Here is a 12,621-nt window from a genome sequence, read left to right on the forward strand (position 1 = left end):
GATTGGCTGGCACATAGCGGGCATTTTCATTGGCGTCCAAGTTTCGGGATTTCCCCTGGTGCCGGTTGGCTACCTCTCACAAGCCGGTTGAGACCCCTCAGCGCCAGATATTGCAGTGGACTGCCAGTTACATCTCGTTTCAGCATTGGATGTTGCATAAAAATTGCCAGATATTGCTTTAATAGAGTCAAGAGCTGCACTGGATATTGCGTTGGGCCTGATATTGTGATGATGGGTAGTTGAGAGTTTCCTGTACTGTGTGGTTAAGATGCTAATACAGTAAAAGCTCGATTAACCAGCATCCGATGCATCGGCATGTCCGTATAACCGGAACACAAATTCGATCCGGCATGAGGTAAAAGATATTCCAGATACCGGTCATCCCTCTATAATTCTTGATTAGTTCTGTGCGGTACAGGATAAAGTTGTGTATGCAGCTAAGTTTTCAACATTATTTTGGCCTGTAACATATGCTAAATTTTTCTTTAAATAATTTTTGGTAATGTTTGCTGGTTTGTGTTCAGTCCCCTCCCCCATACCCCTACCCCTCCCAGCCACCCATTTGTCATTCTTAACGGCAGTTACATCTCAAGTTAACCTCATACTTTACACTCATAGTCACATTTCTAATACACAAATATAAAACACTAGGATATGCAGAAAATATATAATATGACTATGAACATGCTGCAGCAAGAAATTAATGCATTATAACGTTGACAGTAAAACAAAACGTTAACAACGGCCATCCCAGGCCTCATGCGTTGGGTGTTTACTTGTGGCCATGTTCGTGCGTTTGTGTTTGGGTGTGTATATGTCTGTGATTTTCAGTGTGTGTGTGTGTGTGTGTGTGTGTGTGTGTGTGTGTGTGTGTGTGTGTGTGTTTGCAAAGCAGTGCACCCAACACAGGAGGCCTGAGGTGGCCGTTGTTAATGTTTTTGTTTTACTGTCAACATCGTAATGCATTAATTTCTTGCCGCAACATGTTCATAGTTATATTATTTTAACATATCCTAATGTTCTTTGTTTGTAATTGTAGTGGGACCAATAATGTTAAGCATGAAATTAGCTTGAGATGTAACTACTAGGTAAGAATGATGGGTGGGGTAGGGGGTTGGGTAGGGGTAGGGGGGATGGTCAGGAGCTGGGGTAGTGGCGGGTGGAGCTCATTTTGTCCCCCCCTTCCCTCTTCCCTGGGTATTCTGAGGTAGGAAGGGGGCACCCCTTGGCAGATATTAGTGAGCGTGAGTGTACCTGTACTGTATCTTACCTGTACTGTATCTAATACTGAATAATGTACATTATGAAATAAAGTCCCAAGTTTGGTACTACAGTAATCACTCCAATATCCGACATAATAGAGCCATAGGTAGGTCCGGATATTGGTTCAGTCCGGATATTGGGCCCCAGCTTATGGACTTGTACTTATGGACCCTAACTCAGAGAAACACCTATACGACTCCCTCTGGACATGCATAGCACCTATTTAAGACCCAAATCACACCAATAAGGCACATAAATGACTGAAATAAATGCAAAAGAAACATAAAATGAGGGTTTAGAAGTAGGTTCATACAATAATAAACATTCTGGTGACTGGCTCCTGGACTGGTACTTGTGGACCCTAACCTAGCCTAACTCAGAAAAACACCTTCCTACTGCACATGCATAGCTCCTAACACCCTATTCGCACCAATAAAGGGCATTAAAGAGTGAAATGAGGTAAGTATAGTATGGAAAAAAGTACAGTATGAAACATTCTTATGTCCGGATAGTGGGGATGTTCGGATATTAGAGTGATTACTGTATTTCATTTGTTTGACCTCCCAGAAAATTTCTAAGAGTAACATTTGATTATCCAGAAAATTCCATAACCTGAATGGAAGAATCCCCATGCATTCCGGTTAATCGAGTTTTTACTGTAATACTGTTTGATCTTGTATTTGCAGCAACATGTCAAAGATCTCGGTGCAGCCGGTGTTCAGTCGCCACAATCGCCGCAAGCTGGATGAGTTGCCATACCAAGTGTTGCAGCTGAAGGGTCGCATCCTTGAGGAGTTTGTACTCAACTTTGATTGGGTCTATGAGAAGCTGTGCGGCTCGGACACATATCAGGTTAGTTTGGGGGGCAGGAGGAAATGTAGGGTATAGGATGGTATTGCAGGGAGAAGTAGGGGGTAGGATGGTGTCAGAGGAAGGGACAGAGTGGAGAATGGTTTTGGAGGAAGGGTTAGAATGGAGGGTGGTGTTGGAGGAAAGGGTAGGGTGGAAGGTGCTGTTGGAGGAAGGTTTAGGGTGGAGGGTGGTGTTGGAGGAAGGGGTAGGGTGAAGGGTGGTGTTGAAGGAAGGGATAGAGTGGAGGGTGGTGTTGGAGGAAGGGGTAGGGTGGAGGGTGGTGTTGGAGGAAGGGGTAGGGTGGAGGGTGGTGTTGGAGGAAGGGGTAGGGTGGAGGGTGGTGTTGGAGGAAGGGATAGGGTGGAGGGTGGTGTTGGAGGAAGGGATAGGGTGGAGGGTGGTGTTGGAGGAAGGGGTAGGGTGGAGGGTGGTGTTGGAGGAAGGGGTAGGGTGGTGTTGGAGAAAGGGATAGGATGGAAGGTGGTGTTGGAGGAAGGGGTAGGGTGGAGGGTGGTGTTGGAGGATGGGATAGGGTGGAGGGTGTTGTTGGAAGAAGGGATAGGGTGGAGGGTGGTGTTGGAAGAAGGGGTAGGGTGGAGGGTGGTGTCAGAGGAAAGGGGAGGGTGGAGGGTAGTTTAGCATATTATAATGTGTGTTGAGTGTAACATATTTGACTCGGTAAGGTGTGACTGATGGAATAGGAAAACAAGTAAAGTTACGGTATTGCATAAAGTTGTCGCGATTGAAGTGTCATCACTGAGTCACTAGTTAGTTATGATCAGGTTAAAAATTATGAATGCTGATAGCCCCCAAATTATGAGCCAAACATCTGTGAATTGAATTAAAGTTATTTGATTAAAAGTACAGATTTGCACGTTGCATCCTTAAGATTAAGTGATGAGTACACTTAATCATCATAACTTTTGTTGGACGTGAATCAAGGGGAGAAGGACATCAGTAAGTGATAGTCAGTATGGTTGCCACGCCTCTGGGACAGTTCAGAGATGAGAGGTTTGTATCTCTCTTCTCCCCAGACATATCTAAGAAGTTCTGGTATGTTCATTTATTGTAGGCCCCATAGATATAACAGGAGTTGCCATACTGATGTTACCATAATAATGTCCAAACACTAGAACTGGTCTATATACTGTGGTTGAATGTTATAATGCAACAGAGTTATGACTGAACTACTGGTATTAATATCTTAAGAATACTAGAGCTGATTTTTGTACTGTAGTTGAATGTTTTGATGCATGTGGTTGAACTAGCCACCACTCTGTGTGTGTGTGTACAGGTGCTGGAGGATGTGTCATTGGCGCTGACCAACCATGCCAACAACATGGAGCTGGTACTGCTGAAGGAGGTGCTGGAGTTGGCAGCATATGCTCTCGGATATGATGGACGGCAGTTCTACTCTCAGGTTCATAACAAACTTTTTTATTTTTTCTGGAACCTTAATTGTTATACTATATACCATATTAATTTTCTGAGTCATCCATGAAAAATCAGTACAGTAAACTTCATTAGAAGGAACTGATTTGCTGAGTCCCTTTCATTAATAACAGGAATAGATTAAGGATAAGGCAGACTAAAATCCTGCTTTCTTAGGTATTATGGTTTGTACATAAAGGATTTGTGATTTTTGTTCCCCCCTTTCTCTTTGTCTCTGCCACTGCCTGACAGTTTTCTTAAAACATTAAAGGGTTTCAGAGTGAAACAGATAAAAACTTCCATTCCAGTAGTCCCTTCACTAAGACAAATTAGTCCCGGCTGTCATCAGTTAATTTTTGGTGGTGTTCAGGTTTATGGGCGACTGTCAACGATGAATAAGGATATGGAGAACCACGAGAAGTACCCGATCATCAAGAAGCTGTATGACATCGCTGCCCATGCCCCTGTACCCTGCCTCCTGCCCCTCACTGTCTGTCTGCATGAGCCATTCCAGGTTGGCCATCCACTGGTTTATCATCATCAGTATCACCATCATGATCATCATCATCATTATTATTGTCATCATCACTGTCATTGTCAACCTGAACCTTTTTCTACCTAAAGGTGAGGTCCTGGAGGGGTTAACTACATACAAATTGCCTCTAGGTACCCCTGTTCTCTCCCATCAGGTATCCCTCTCTCCATCCCTCACCACTTTCATCCGTACACCTCTCCATTTTATCCTTGATCTTCCTACTACCCTTATTTCCCTACACTTCACTCATATACACTGTCTTAGTCTCTCTTTCTCCGTTCTTTCCACATGGCCTGTCTGTCCCAGCATACAATACTCCTGGTACTTTTCAGCACATCCGCATGAACACCAGAATGTTCCCGTACTTCCTCATTTGTCATTCTATTTCACCAGGAAGCTGCATGTGGTCCTCTCAGACAATAATGTATTGTAAAAATACCGTATATTACTACCATAGCTAATATAGTGCTAGTCATGAAGAAGAACATTGGATAGGATGTCTAAGGCTGGGTTAGGTTAAAGGTGAAAGAGCTATAGAGCCTCAAAAAGCCAATGGAACACAACCCATTAATGACATGTCCCTGATTCACCCTCCCACAGGACATGAACATGAAGCTGGGTGATGGTCAGGTGTATTTCAATGCTCTGATCCGTGCTCGCCACAACCCCCATTATGTCATCACGCTGTCCACCGAACGTGGGGAGATTGCTGTGTGGAACATCTTCACCATGACCCCAGTCCGCACCCTCACTGGCATCACACAACCTCGCAAGCTCAAGGTCAAGCAAAATTATGTATACTTTGTGCATAATGAATTCACATTTAAACCCTGTCAACCACTTCCTGCATTTGTTTTTGCTAATATCAGATGGCCAAATCAACCGGAGAGATGTCTTGTATAAAAAATAATGAAGACTACCAGTACACCTGTGTCTCCCAGTTTGGAAAGTCTCTTTAAAGCTGAATAAAATCAGCTGAAGAATAAAACAATACTGTACATCAATGGAGTCAAGTGTTTAAGTACTTAGTACTGTAAAACTAATTACAGTACTGTGTTGTGTTTTCACATTATTTCTTGTGTTTTATGTGTTCAGTTTAGAAAACAGGTTCAAGTTGTTTCCACTGCATTGTTTTGATCATAGGATAGAACTGTATAATCAAATTATCAAGGTGCATAATGTGGATACATTACTAATGCAACTGAGTTTTTTAACATTATTATTACATTAAAAACAATCAACTCCATTCCCTTCAGATGATAGATGACTACCGATGCCTGGTGTTGTGTGGGCGAGAGCTGCGCATCTACAACTTTGATGAAGGTCTGTTTGTGATGAAATTGCGTGAGGTGATGAACCAGAAGATGCCCTACTTTGGCCTCCATGACAAAGACCATGTGGTGGCACTCTCACGCTCCCGCATGTATGTCAACATGATGAACCTACAGAATGGAGACTGTGTGGCTACATTCAAGGTACACACATTCTACATTTAAAGTGGTTTAGGTATTAAGTTGCAGATGAACTATAACCTAGTGTTTACAAATATGCCTCATTTAAAGTTGTTTGGGCATTAGGTTGTTGATAGGGCATTAGGTTGTTGATATTTTAACGTTTACTCTTGGCTGATAGTCTACATTTAAAGCAATTTTATTATTGTTTTGATAAATTTTCGTTAACACTTATTCTTCGCTGTTACCTGCCCATTATTAATTATACATACAGTATATCTTGAAGTCAGAAATGAGAATATATGTGCTTTTAATCTATCAGTCAGAGATCAAAATTACATTTTCTTTAAAGTTAATATCTGCATCTATCCTATACAGCATTTTACTTGAGGACAGCCTGAAAAGAAATACAATTAGAGCCAATTGTGTACTGTATTACTTCCTTATAAGTGCGTGGGTCTAGTGCTGTGCTACAGTAATTGTTTAATAAGAGGGAGTTGAAGTGAGTGGTAAAAGAGGGAGGATATGTTGATACATGTAAGTCAGTATTTTTTATTGTCCATTTTTGTAATTGATTTTTACTTTAATTTCTTTTCATCAGCTCTGATTTACAGGGTGATGAGTGTAAAATTATTTGGTTAGTGTCACATTCTAAGGATTATGATGATATACAGTATATGGTTTTAAGTAGATGTGAGAGGATTGCAACCAGAACAGTTTGATGGTGTCTGAGAATGGAAAGTTTTGTGTGTGGTTTTATACATGTCATGAGGATTATAATGACCCAGTTACACAAATCAGAAGAAAGATTGAAAACATATCCAAGTCTGTGGTTTTCTAAGACTGGAGAAGATTGGTTCATAAGCAGTCTAATGGTGATTGAGGTTGCAAGATCTGTATTTGGTTATTTACAGTTCTTGAGGATTGTAATAACCTACTTACATATTATATTTGAGGCAGTATTTAAAACTTGTCCATGGTTTCGTATAGGTGGGAGAGGATCGGTTCCTGAACAGCCTGATGGTGTCTGAAAATGGGAAGATCTGTGTGTGTGGTGATGAGACCCAGAAGCCATCGGCTCTGCTGGTGTGGGACCTGGAGCTACGCAAATTGATGTATGATCTGCGAATCCCCCACCACGAGTTCATCACACGCCATGCTGCCATCACCAAGGAGGGCCACTATGTGTCCTGTGTGTGTCGGGTACGTTTCATTACTCAGTGGGTGTTTGTTTTGGGGGTATATAAAAGCCTCAGAGTGTGATAGTCAAGTGGAGTGAAATCATGCTGGGTTGTAGTGAGGTATGTGAAGCTTCACAGTGTAGTTTTGAAAAGGAACATTCTTCATCATTCAGTGGATGTGTGGCAGACTGAGAACGTGCAGATTTGTAGCGAGATGTATAAAAGATGTGATTATCAGGTGGAGTACTTTTCTTCAGTTAGTGGTAATGTGGCAGACTGAAATCATGCAGGTTTGTAGTGAGGTATATAAAAACCTTGCAGGGTGTTTGTCAAGTGTAGTACTTTTCATCACTAATTGGTTATATGGCAGACTGAGATCATGCAGGGCTAAGGTTGGATTCCCTACAGTGGCTGTGATTCCCATAATTTTTACATTTAATTTCAGTCTTTATAGAGTAACACAACAGACCATAAATACTCCATTATTGGTTTATAAGTTGTATATCCAAAGTTTGAGTGATATGTAAGTGGATATTTGGCTTATTTTTATGCATTCTTGATCCTGTTGATGAATAATACTCTCCCCACATATAAGTTTGAATTGAGTTAAGATAATGATGATATGATGTTGCCCTACTTTGTACATGGAAGATGGCACTAATCCATTTATCTGTTTACTTCCAGATTCCTAAGGTTTGATATTATTAGGAGTGGTTGTGCACTACAACTTAACATTGGTTGTCTGCATAGTCTCGCAGAGGGTGCATGAAATGTTTTGGGTATATTCATACTTGTTCCCCTCAGTTTGGGGGTTTCTTTTGCCAGACATAACTTATAACCTTGTCATTTGATGTGACAAATGATTCTCTATCATCATCATCTCAGGAAGTGGATGAACCAGCACCAAACTTCATAGTTGTGTATGACCTGCAAAGTGGCACTCTGTTCAAGAAGTGGAAGCCAGGCGTCAACATTATCTCCATCGCCATCTCCTCTGCCGGCAGTTGTGTCATCGTTGGCCTGGAAGACTCTAAGCTCATGGCTTATGATCTGATTACAGGTATGGTGGCTCTGTAGGTTCATGGATGGTAGGAAGTGGCTGGTTTTAACTGCTCAGTTATGAGATTTGTCTCAGTTTCCAGTGAATTAGTGCTGAAGCATTATAGGTACTGTTGAGAGAGTGAGGTGTGTGTGTGTGTGTATATTTACGTAGTTGCCTAGTTGTATTTACCTAGTTGTGATATACAGGAAATGAGCTATGCTCATGGGGTCCCATCATTCTCGATAAGTCAAATTTTGCTTTGAACTCATTTATACTTTTAGACTGGACGACCTCTTTGTCCAGGCTGTTCCACAGGTCTGTGCATTTGTATGGAAATCTGTATTTCTTGATATTCTTCAAGCAACTTTGCATTCAATTTCATTCCTTTTCTTCTTGTTACTCTACCATCCCATACAAACAGATTTTCTCTGTCAGTTTTTTCAACTCCTATCCTGGCCCTGAACACTGCAATCATGTCGTCTCTCTCTCTCCTTTCTGCTAAGGAAGGCAGGTCTAGTTTTTCCAGCCTTTCCTTATACAACAGATTAGTCAGGCCAGGGACCATCTTGGTTGCTGTTCTTTGTAATCTCTCGAACTTGTTTATATCTTTCTTAATATGTGGGGACCACACTACTCTCGCATATTCCAACCTGGAGCAGATCATGGCCACTATCAATTTTTTCATCACCTCCTCATCCTTGTAATGAAATGCTACTCTTATGTTAGTCAAGATATTATATATGTGTGTGTGTGTGTGAGAGAGAGAGAGAGAGAGATAATAAACATTGTTCATTGCAAGTGTAATACATAATTCATCTGCTACTGCCCCACCAGGCAACCCTCGGTGGACCCTAAAGGGACACACAGCACCTCCCACCACCATCAGGTTGGACAACCGTGGCCTCCAGTGCCTCACCTATGACTCACTCGGACGTGACCGCTCCGTCAGAGTCTGGGACATACACACAGGTGGGAGGATAATATACTTTTAGTTCATTGCAGACTACAGTAATTCCACCATACGCCTGTCAGCCATTCATCACGTACTCATTCTTTGTCCCATCACTTGTGTAAGGGCCCATAGCTAGGCTAGTCAGTTCAGACACTAAAGTTTGAGGTGATCAGCCATTTGCCTAGAGTGTCATTATGTGAGAAATTAACCCCAACCATCCCTCAGACTTCAGCTTTTTTATAAATGAAATCCATTTACAACATCATCACACACTATGCCACTTGTCATTCCTTAGTTGATTATTTGTGTAAAATGCCCACCTAGATTATAGGAAACCATTTGGCTGTCACTCTGTATTGAATTACCTGAAGGTAGCATTACATGTAGTGAATGTACATGTGCTGCTGAAAAGACTATCTATCTCCACCTATTCCTGACAGGGAACAGCCTGGCGGTGATGACCCCTGACCAGGCGATAACGGCATGTGAGATCTCTAGTGACGGCAAGGCGGTGGTGATGGCACTGGAGGGTCGGCCAGAGATCGTCACCTTCCTGCTGTGTCACCAGAGCAGTGTCGATGACCATGCTACGCCAAAGTCATACGGCAACGACACCAACAGGGGCAAAGTGTTTGACCTCAGCCAGGCCGGGTAAGTTTAGATATTAGGGTGAGTCATGGGAAGGATGTGGTGCATGATGGTTTGTGAGTGATGGTGTGAGTCATGGGAAGGATGTGGTGCATGATGGTTTGTGAGTGATGGTGTGAGTCATGGGAAGGATGTGGTGCATGATGGTTTGTGGGTGATGGTGTGAGTCATGGGAAGGCTGTGGTGCATGATGGTTTGTGAGTGATGGTGTGAGTCATGGGAAGGATGTGGTGCATGATGGTAGGTGAATGATTGGTGATTAGTTGGCCAGGCATAGCTTTTTCACATATAAAGAAATATTGTCCAAATCATCTGAAAATTTATGTCAGAAAGAAAGCATGTCAAATCCACTTTGCATGGAGAGATTAATGCTGTGGTCAGTTTACATAGTGACATCTACATTACTTGACTCCTGTTCAGCCAAGCAGTTAAGACAGTATTCTTTGAATCCGGTGAATATTATTTTGTTCTCATTACTTCCAATTGATTTATTCTTCTTTGGCAAGACCATATTTAACAAAGGGGTCAAGGAAGGTAAATTCTAAGCCTTGTAGTTCTAAAAATATATTGTAATCTTAATATAATCATTTGAACATAGGGAAGGATGATATATCATCAGACTGAAGAGACAGTCAACCATCTGATTCGACAGACAAGCTCTATACAGTAAAGTATCACTTCATCCTTTGCAGGATTTTGAGTTCTGCTTTTGTGGTATAAAAAAGTAATGTAGGTATTTTTTCGCAATGCCAGACCTGCAGATTATAGCAAAATGATGTAAGTTTTGATATATCATAGCAGTGAATTTATTAGGTGTTGTGTGTACATGTATTTCTCTTGCCTTAAATGTTGGGACTGAGTAGTCTAACACCAGACTCCTACACTCCTGATAGAGCAAAAAAGAAATTGGATGATGGATGGATGGTGTATGTAGTTACTCAGTTGTAATAGGCAGGATTTGAACTAAGGTTGTGTTGTCTTGTCTCCACGTCTGCTTTTATCCCATTTAAACACATGGATATTTTTGCTCACATCACATCCAAACTGTTCTGGATATCTATACCTCATTTTAGTAGAATGGTCCTGGTAAGTGCATGTATTATTTGGCATATAGTAATTAAATTACCCTCTCCATTAAACATAAATATTTGTTGCATCTTCTTCATTTTGATATTTACACTCAGTCAAGGTCCACTAATAAGTGTCTTGTAAGAAAACTTGTGTTATAGTGTACAGTAGCAGTTAGTCATTGTTTTATACCCAATCATGCACTCTTACATCCCATTAAGTCAAGCTATGTTGTATTATAATAATAATAATAGTAGTAGTTGTAGTAGGAGCAGTAGGAGTAGTAATAGTAATAGTAGTAGTAATATTAATAATAATGATAGTAGTAGTAGTAGGAGGAGCAGTAGGAATAGTACTAGTAATGGTAGTAGTAATATTAATAATAATGATAGTAGTAGTAGTAGGAGGAGCAGTAGGAATAGTACTAGTAATGGTAGTAGTAATATTAATAATAATGATAGTAGTAGTAGTAGTAGTAGGAGCAGTATGAGTAGTACCAGTAATAGTAGTAGTAGTAGTATTCATAATAATGAATGAGCATTTGTTTCTCAGAATTACCAGTTCTTCAGGAGAATTCACGAGCATTAAAAACCTTGAAGTAACAGTATGATTAACAATTCATATCGCTGAATAAAAAACACTGGCCATTACGAAATCTTGTAATCACTTACCACAGTACCGTCAGCAAGAATTTAAGCGTTTAAGACAAGAGAAGTTTTGAGTTGTTTCTTAAATTAATCTGTAGAAGCAGATTGCTTTGTAGATATGGTTACATTATTAACTATGAAGTCTTTACAATTATCCAGTACAGTATAAAAGTTTTTGGTTGTTTCTTAAATGACTCCATAGAAATAGATTGCTTTGTAGATATGGGTATCTTATTAAATACTGTATACAGTTAACCTGTCCTAGTTCAGGGATTGCTTCCTCCAATACAATGCTGCTTTACCATCTAGGTTTGAATCTTGACTTATAATCATCCTTTAAAGACAGGCAACCTTTGCATGACTTAAAGACTGCTGAACTGCAGTTAATTTTTCAATAGAAAGTTAAATTTTTAATAGAGTTGTTGGAGTGTATTCATGTGGGCATTGGAGGTGCCATAGCACCTCTTCCTTTACAGTTTATTCAGCACATTACACCTTCTTACACTCTTCTTGTGAGTGTTTATATATATATATATATATATATATATATATATATATATTTTTTCCACATATATTTTTTCCAGTATCAACATGGTTTGTATAGATCAGATAACTACCACCTCTTCAGCCTAGGAATGTGGTCTTATATTTAGTGTGGCTAGCACCAGATAGTTTTATTAAATTAGGTGAGATGTCCCAGGAAAGCAGGGATTATTAACAATCTCACTGACCCCTTAGCTTGTTATTTTACTATGGCTAATGCCAGATTGTTTTATTCAGCTTAGATGAGACATGCCCAGGCAGTGGAGGTTAATTTACCATATGCAAAAGTAAACTGATAAGGAAGAGATGCTGGGGAGGTACAAAGACCGCATGAATATAAGCCAGTCATAGCATGAAATAAACCTCTCTCCACAGTGATAAGAATTGTGTGAGTTGTGTTGATATTGTGAGTTTGTTTTCACCAGACAGGACTGGCCCACTTTCACAACTTAAGTACTGTACAGTGCATGATATTTGCCAAACCCTAGTAATGAGGCAGGAATGAGTATTCTTGGTTCACAGTCAAGTCCACCCTCTAATCTGATTTCATTTGGATATCAGCTGAACTGAAAGGAAGTAGATACCTTTATTAAGCTACAATAAACATGCTATAATGATGTGTGTGGCTCCCCCTTTCCAACAGCACGTGGCCAATGTCTGGTGATGGGGAGGAGAACATGCTGTGGAGCTAAACACCGTTGCCTGCATGTCACCCTGCCTGCCTGCCTGCCAGCCTGCCTGCCTGCCTGTACATACTCACCTCCACATTGTCCTTTTATGGGCTTCCTCATATTTTGCTTTTGTATCACTTTTGAGTCATACTTTTTTTTTTTTTTTTTTTTACTCAACCTTCATACTTTTCTACCCCTCATATTTTTGTGTTGTGCTTCTTTACAGGTATTTTGTATCATTGTTGAATCATACCTTTTTTTTTATGTCTTCATACATTTCTATCATAATATTTTAGTATTGTGCCCTTTGTTCTATATAATTTTTTAGTTATACATC

The 12,621-nt window shown here is 40.5% G+C and overlaps 1 protein-coding gene across 1 annotated transcript in view; it reads left to right on the forward strand.

Annotated features, from left to right (window-relative positions):
• Positions 1-12,331, forward strand: part of LOC145406213 (NACHT domain- and WD repeat-containing protein 1) — a 66,981-nt gene extending 54,650 nt beyond the window's left edge. Inside the window, exons 18-27 of the mRNA XM_080277419.1 lie at positions 1,950-2,115; positions 3,410-3,535; positions 3,917-4,060; positions 4,682-4,861; positions 5,338-5,556; positions 6,523-6,735; positions 7,599-7,773; positions 8,590-8,724; positions 9,148-9,358; positions 12,257-12,331. Of these exons, the coding sequence (XP_080133545.1) occupies positions 1,950-2,115; positions 3,410-3,535; positions 3,917-4,060; positions 4,682-4,861; positions 5,338-5,556; positions 6,523-6,735; positions 7,599-7,773; positions 8,590-8,724; positions 9,148-9,358; positions 12,257-12,305 (1,618 nt within the window). The 3' untranslated portion in view covers positions 12,306-12,331. The remainder of the gene's footprint in view (positions 1-1,949; positions 2,116-3,409; positions 3,536-3,916; positions 4,061-4,681; positions 4,862-5,337; positions 5,557-6,522; positions 6,736-7,598; positions 7,774-8,589; positions 8,725-9,147; positions 9,359-12,256) is intronic.
• Positions 12,332-12,621: the final 290 nt, after the last annotated feature.

Source organism: Coenobita brevimanus, chromosome 69 (genome assembly GCF_032717465.1).
Source record: "Coenobita brevimanus isolate Jiangsu-jjx chromosome 69, ASM3271746v2, whole genome shotgun sequence".
Taxonomy (NCBI): Eukaryota; Metazoa; Arthropoda; class Malacostraca; order Decapoda; family Coenobitidae; genus Coenobita; species Coenobita brevimanus.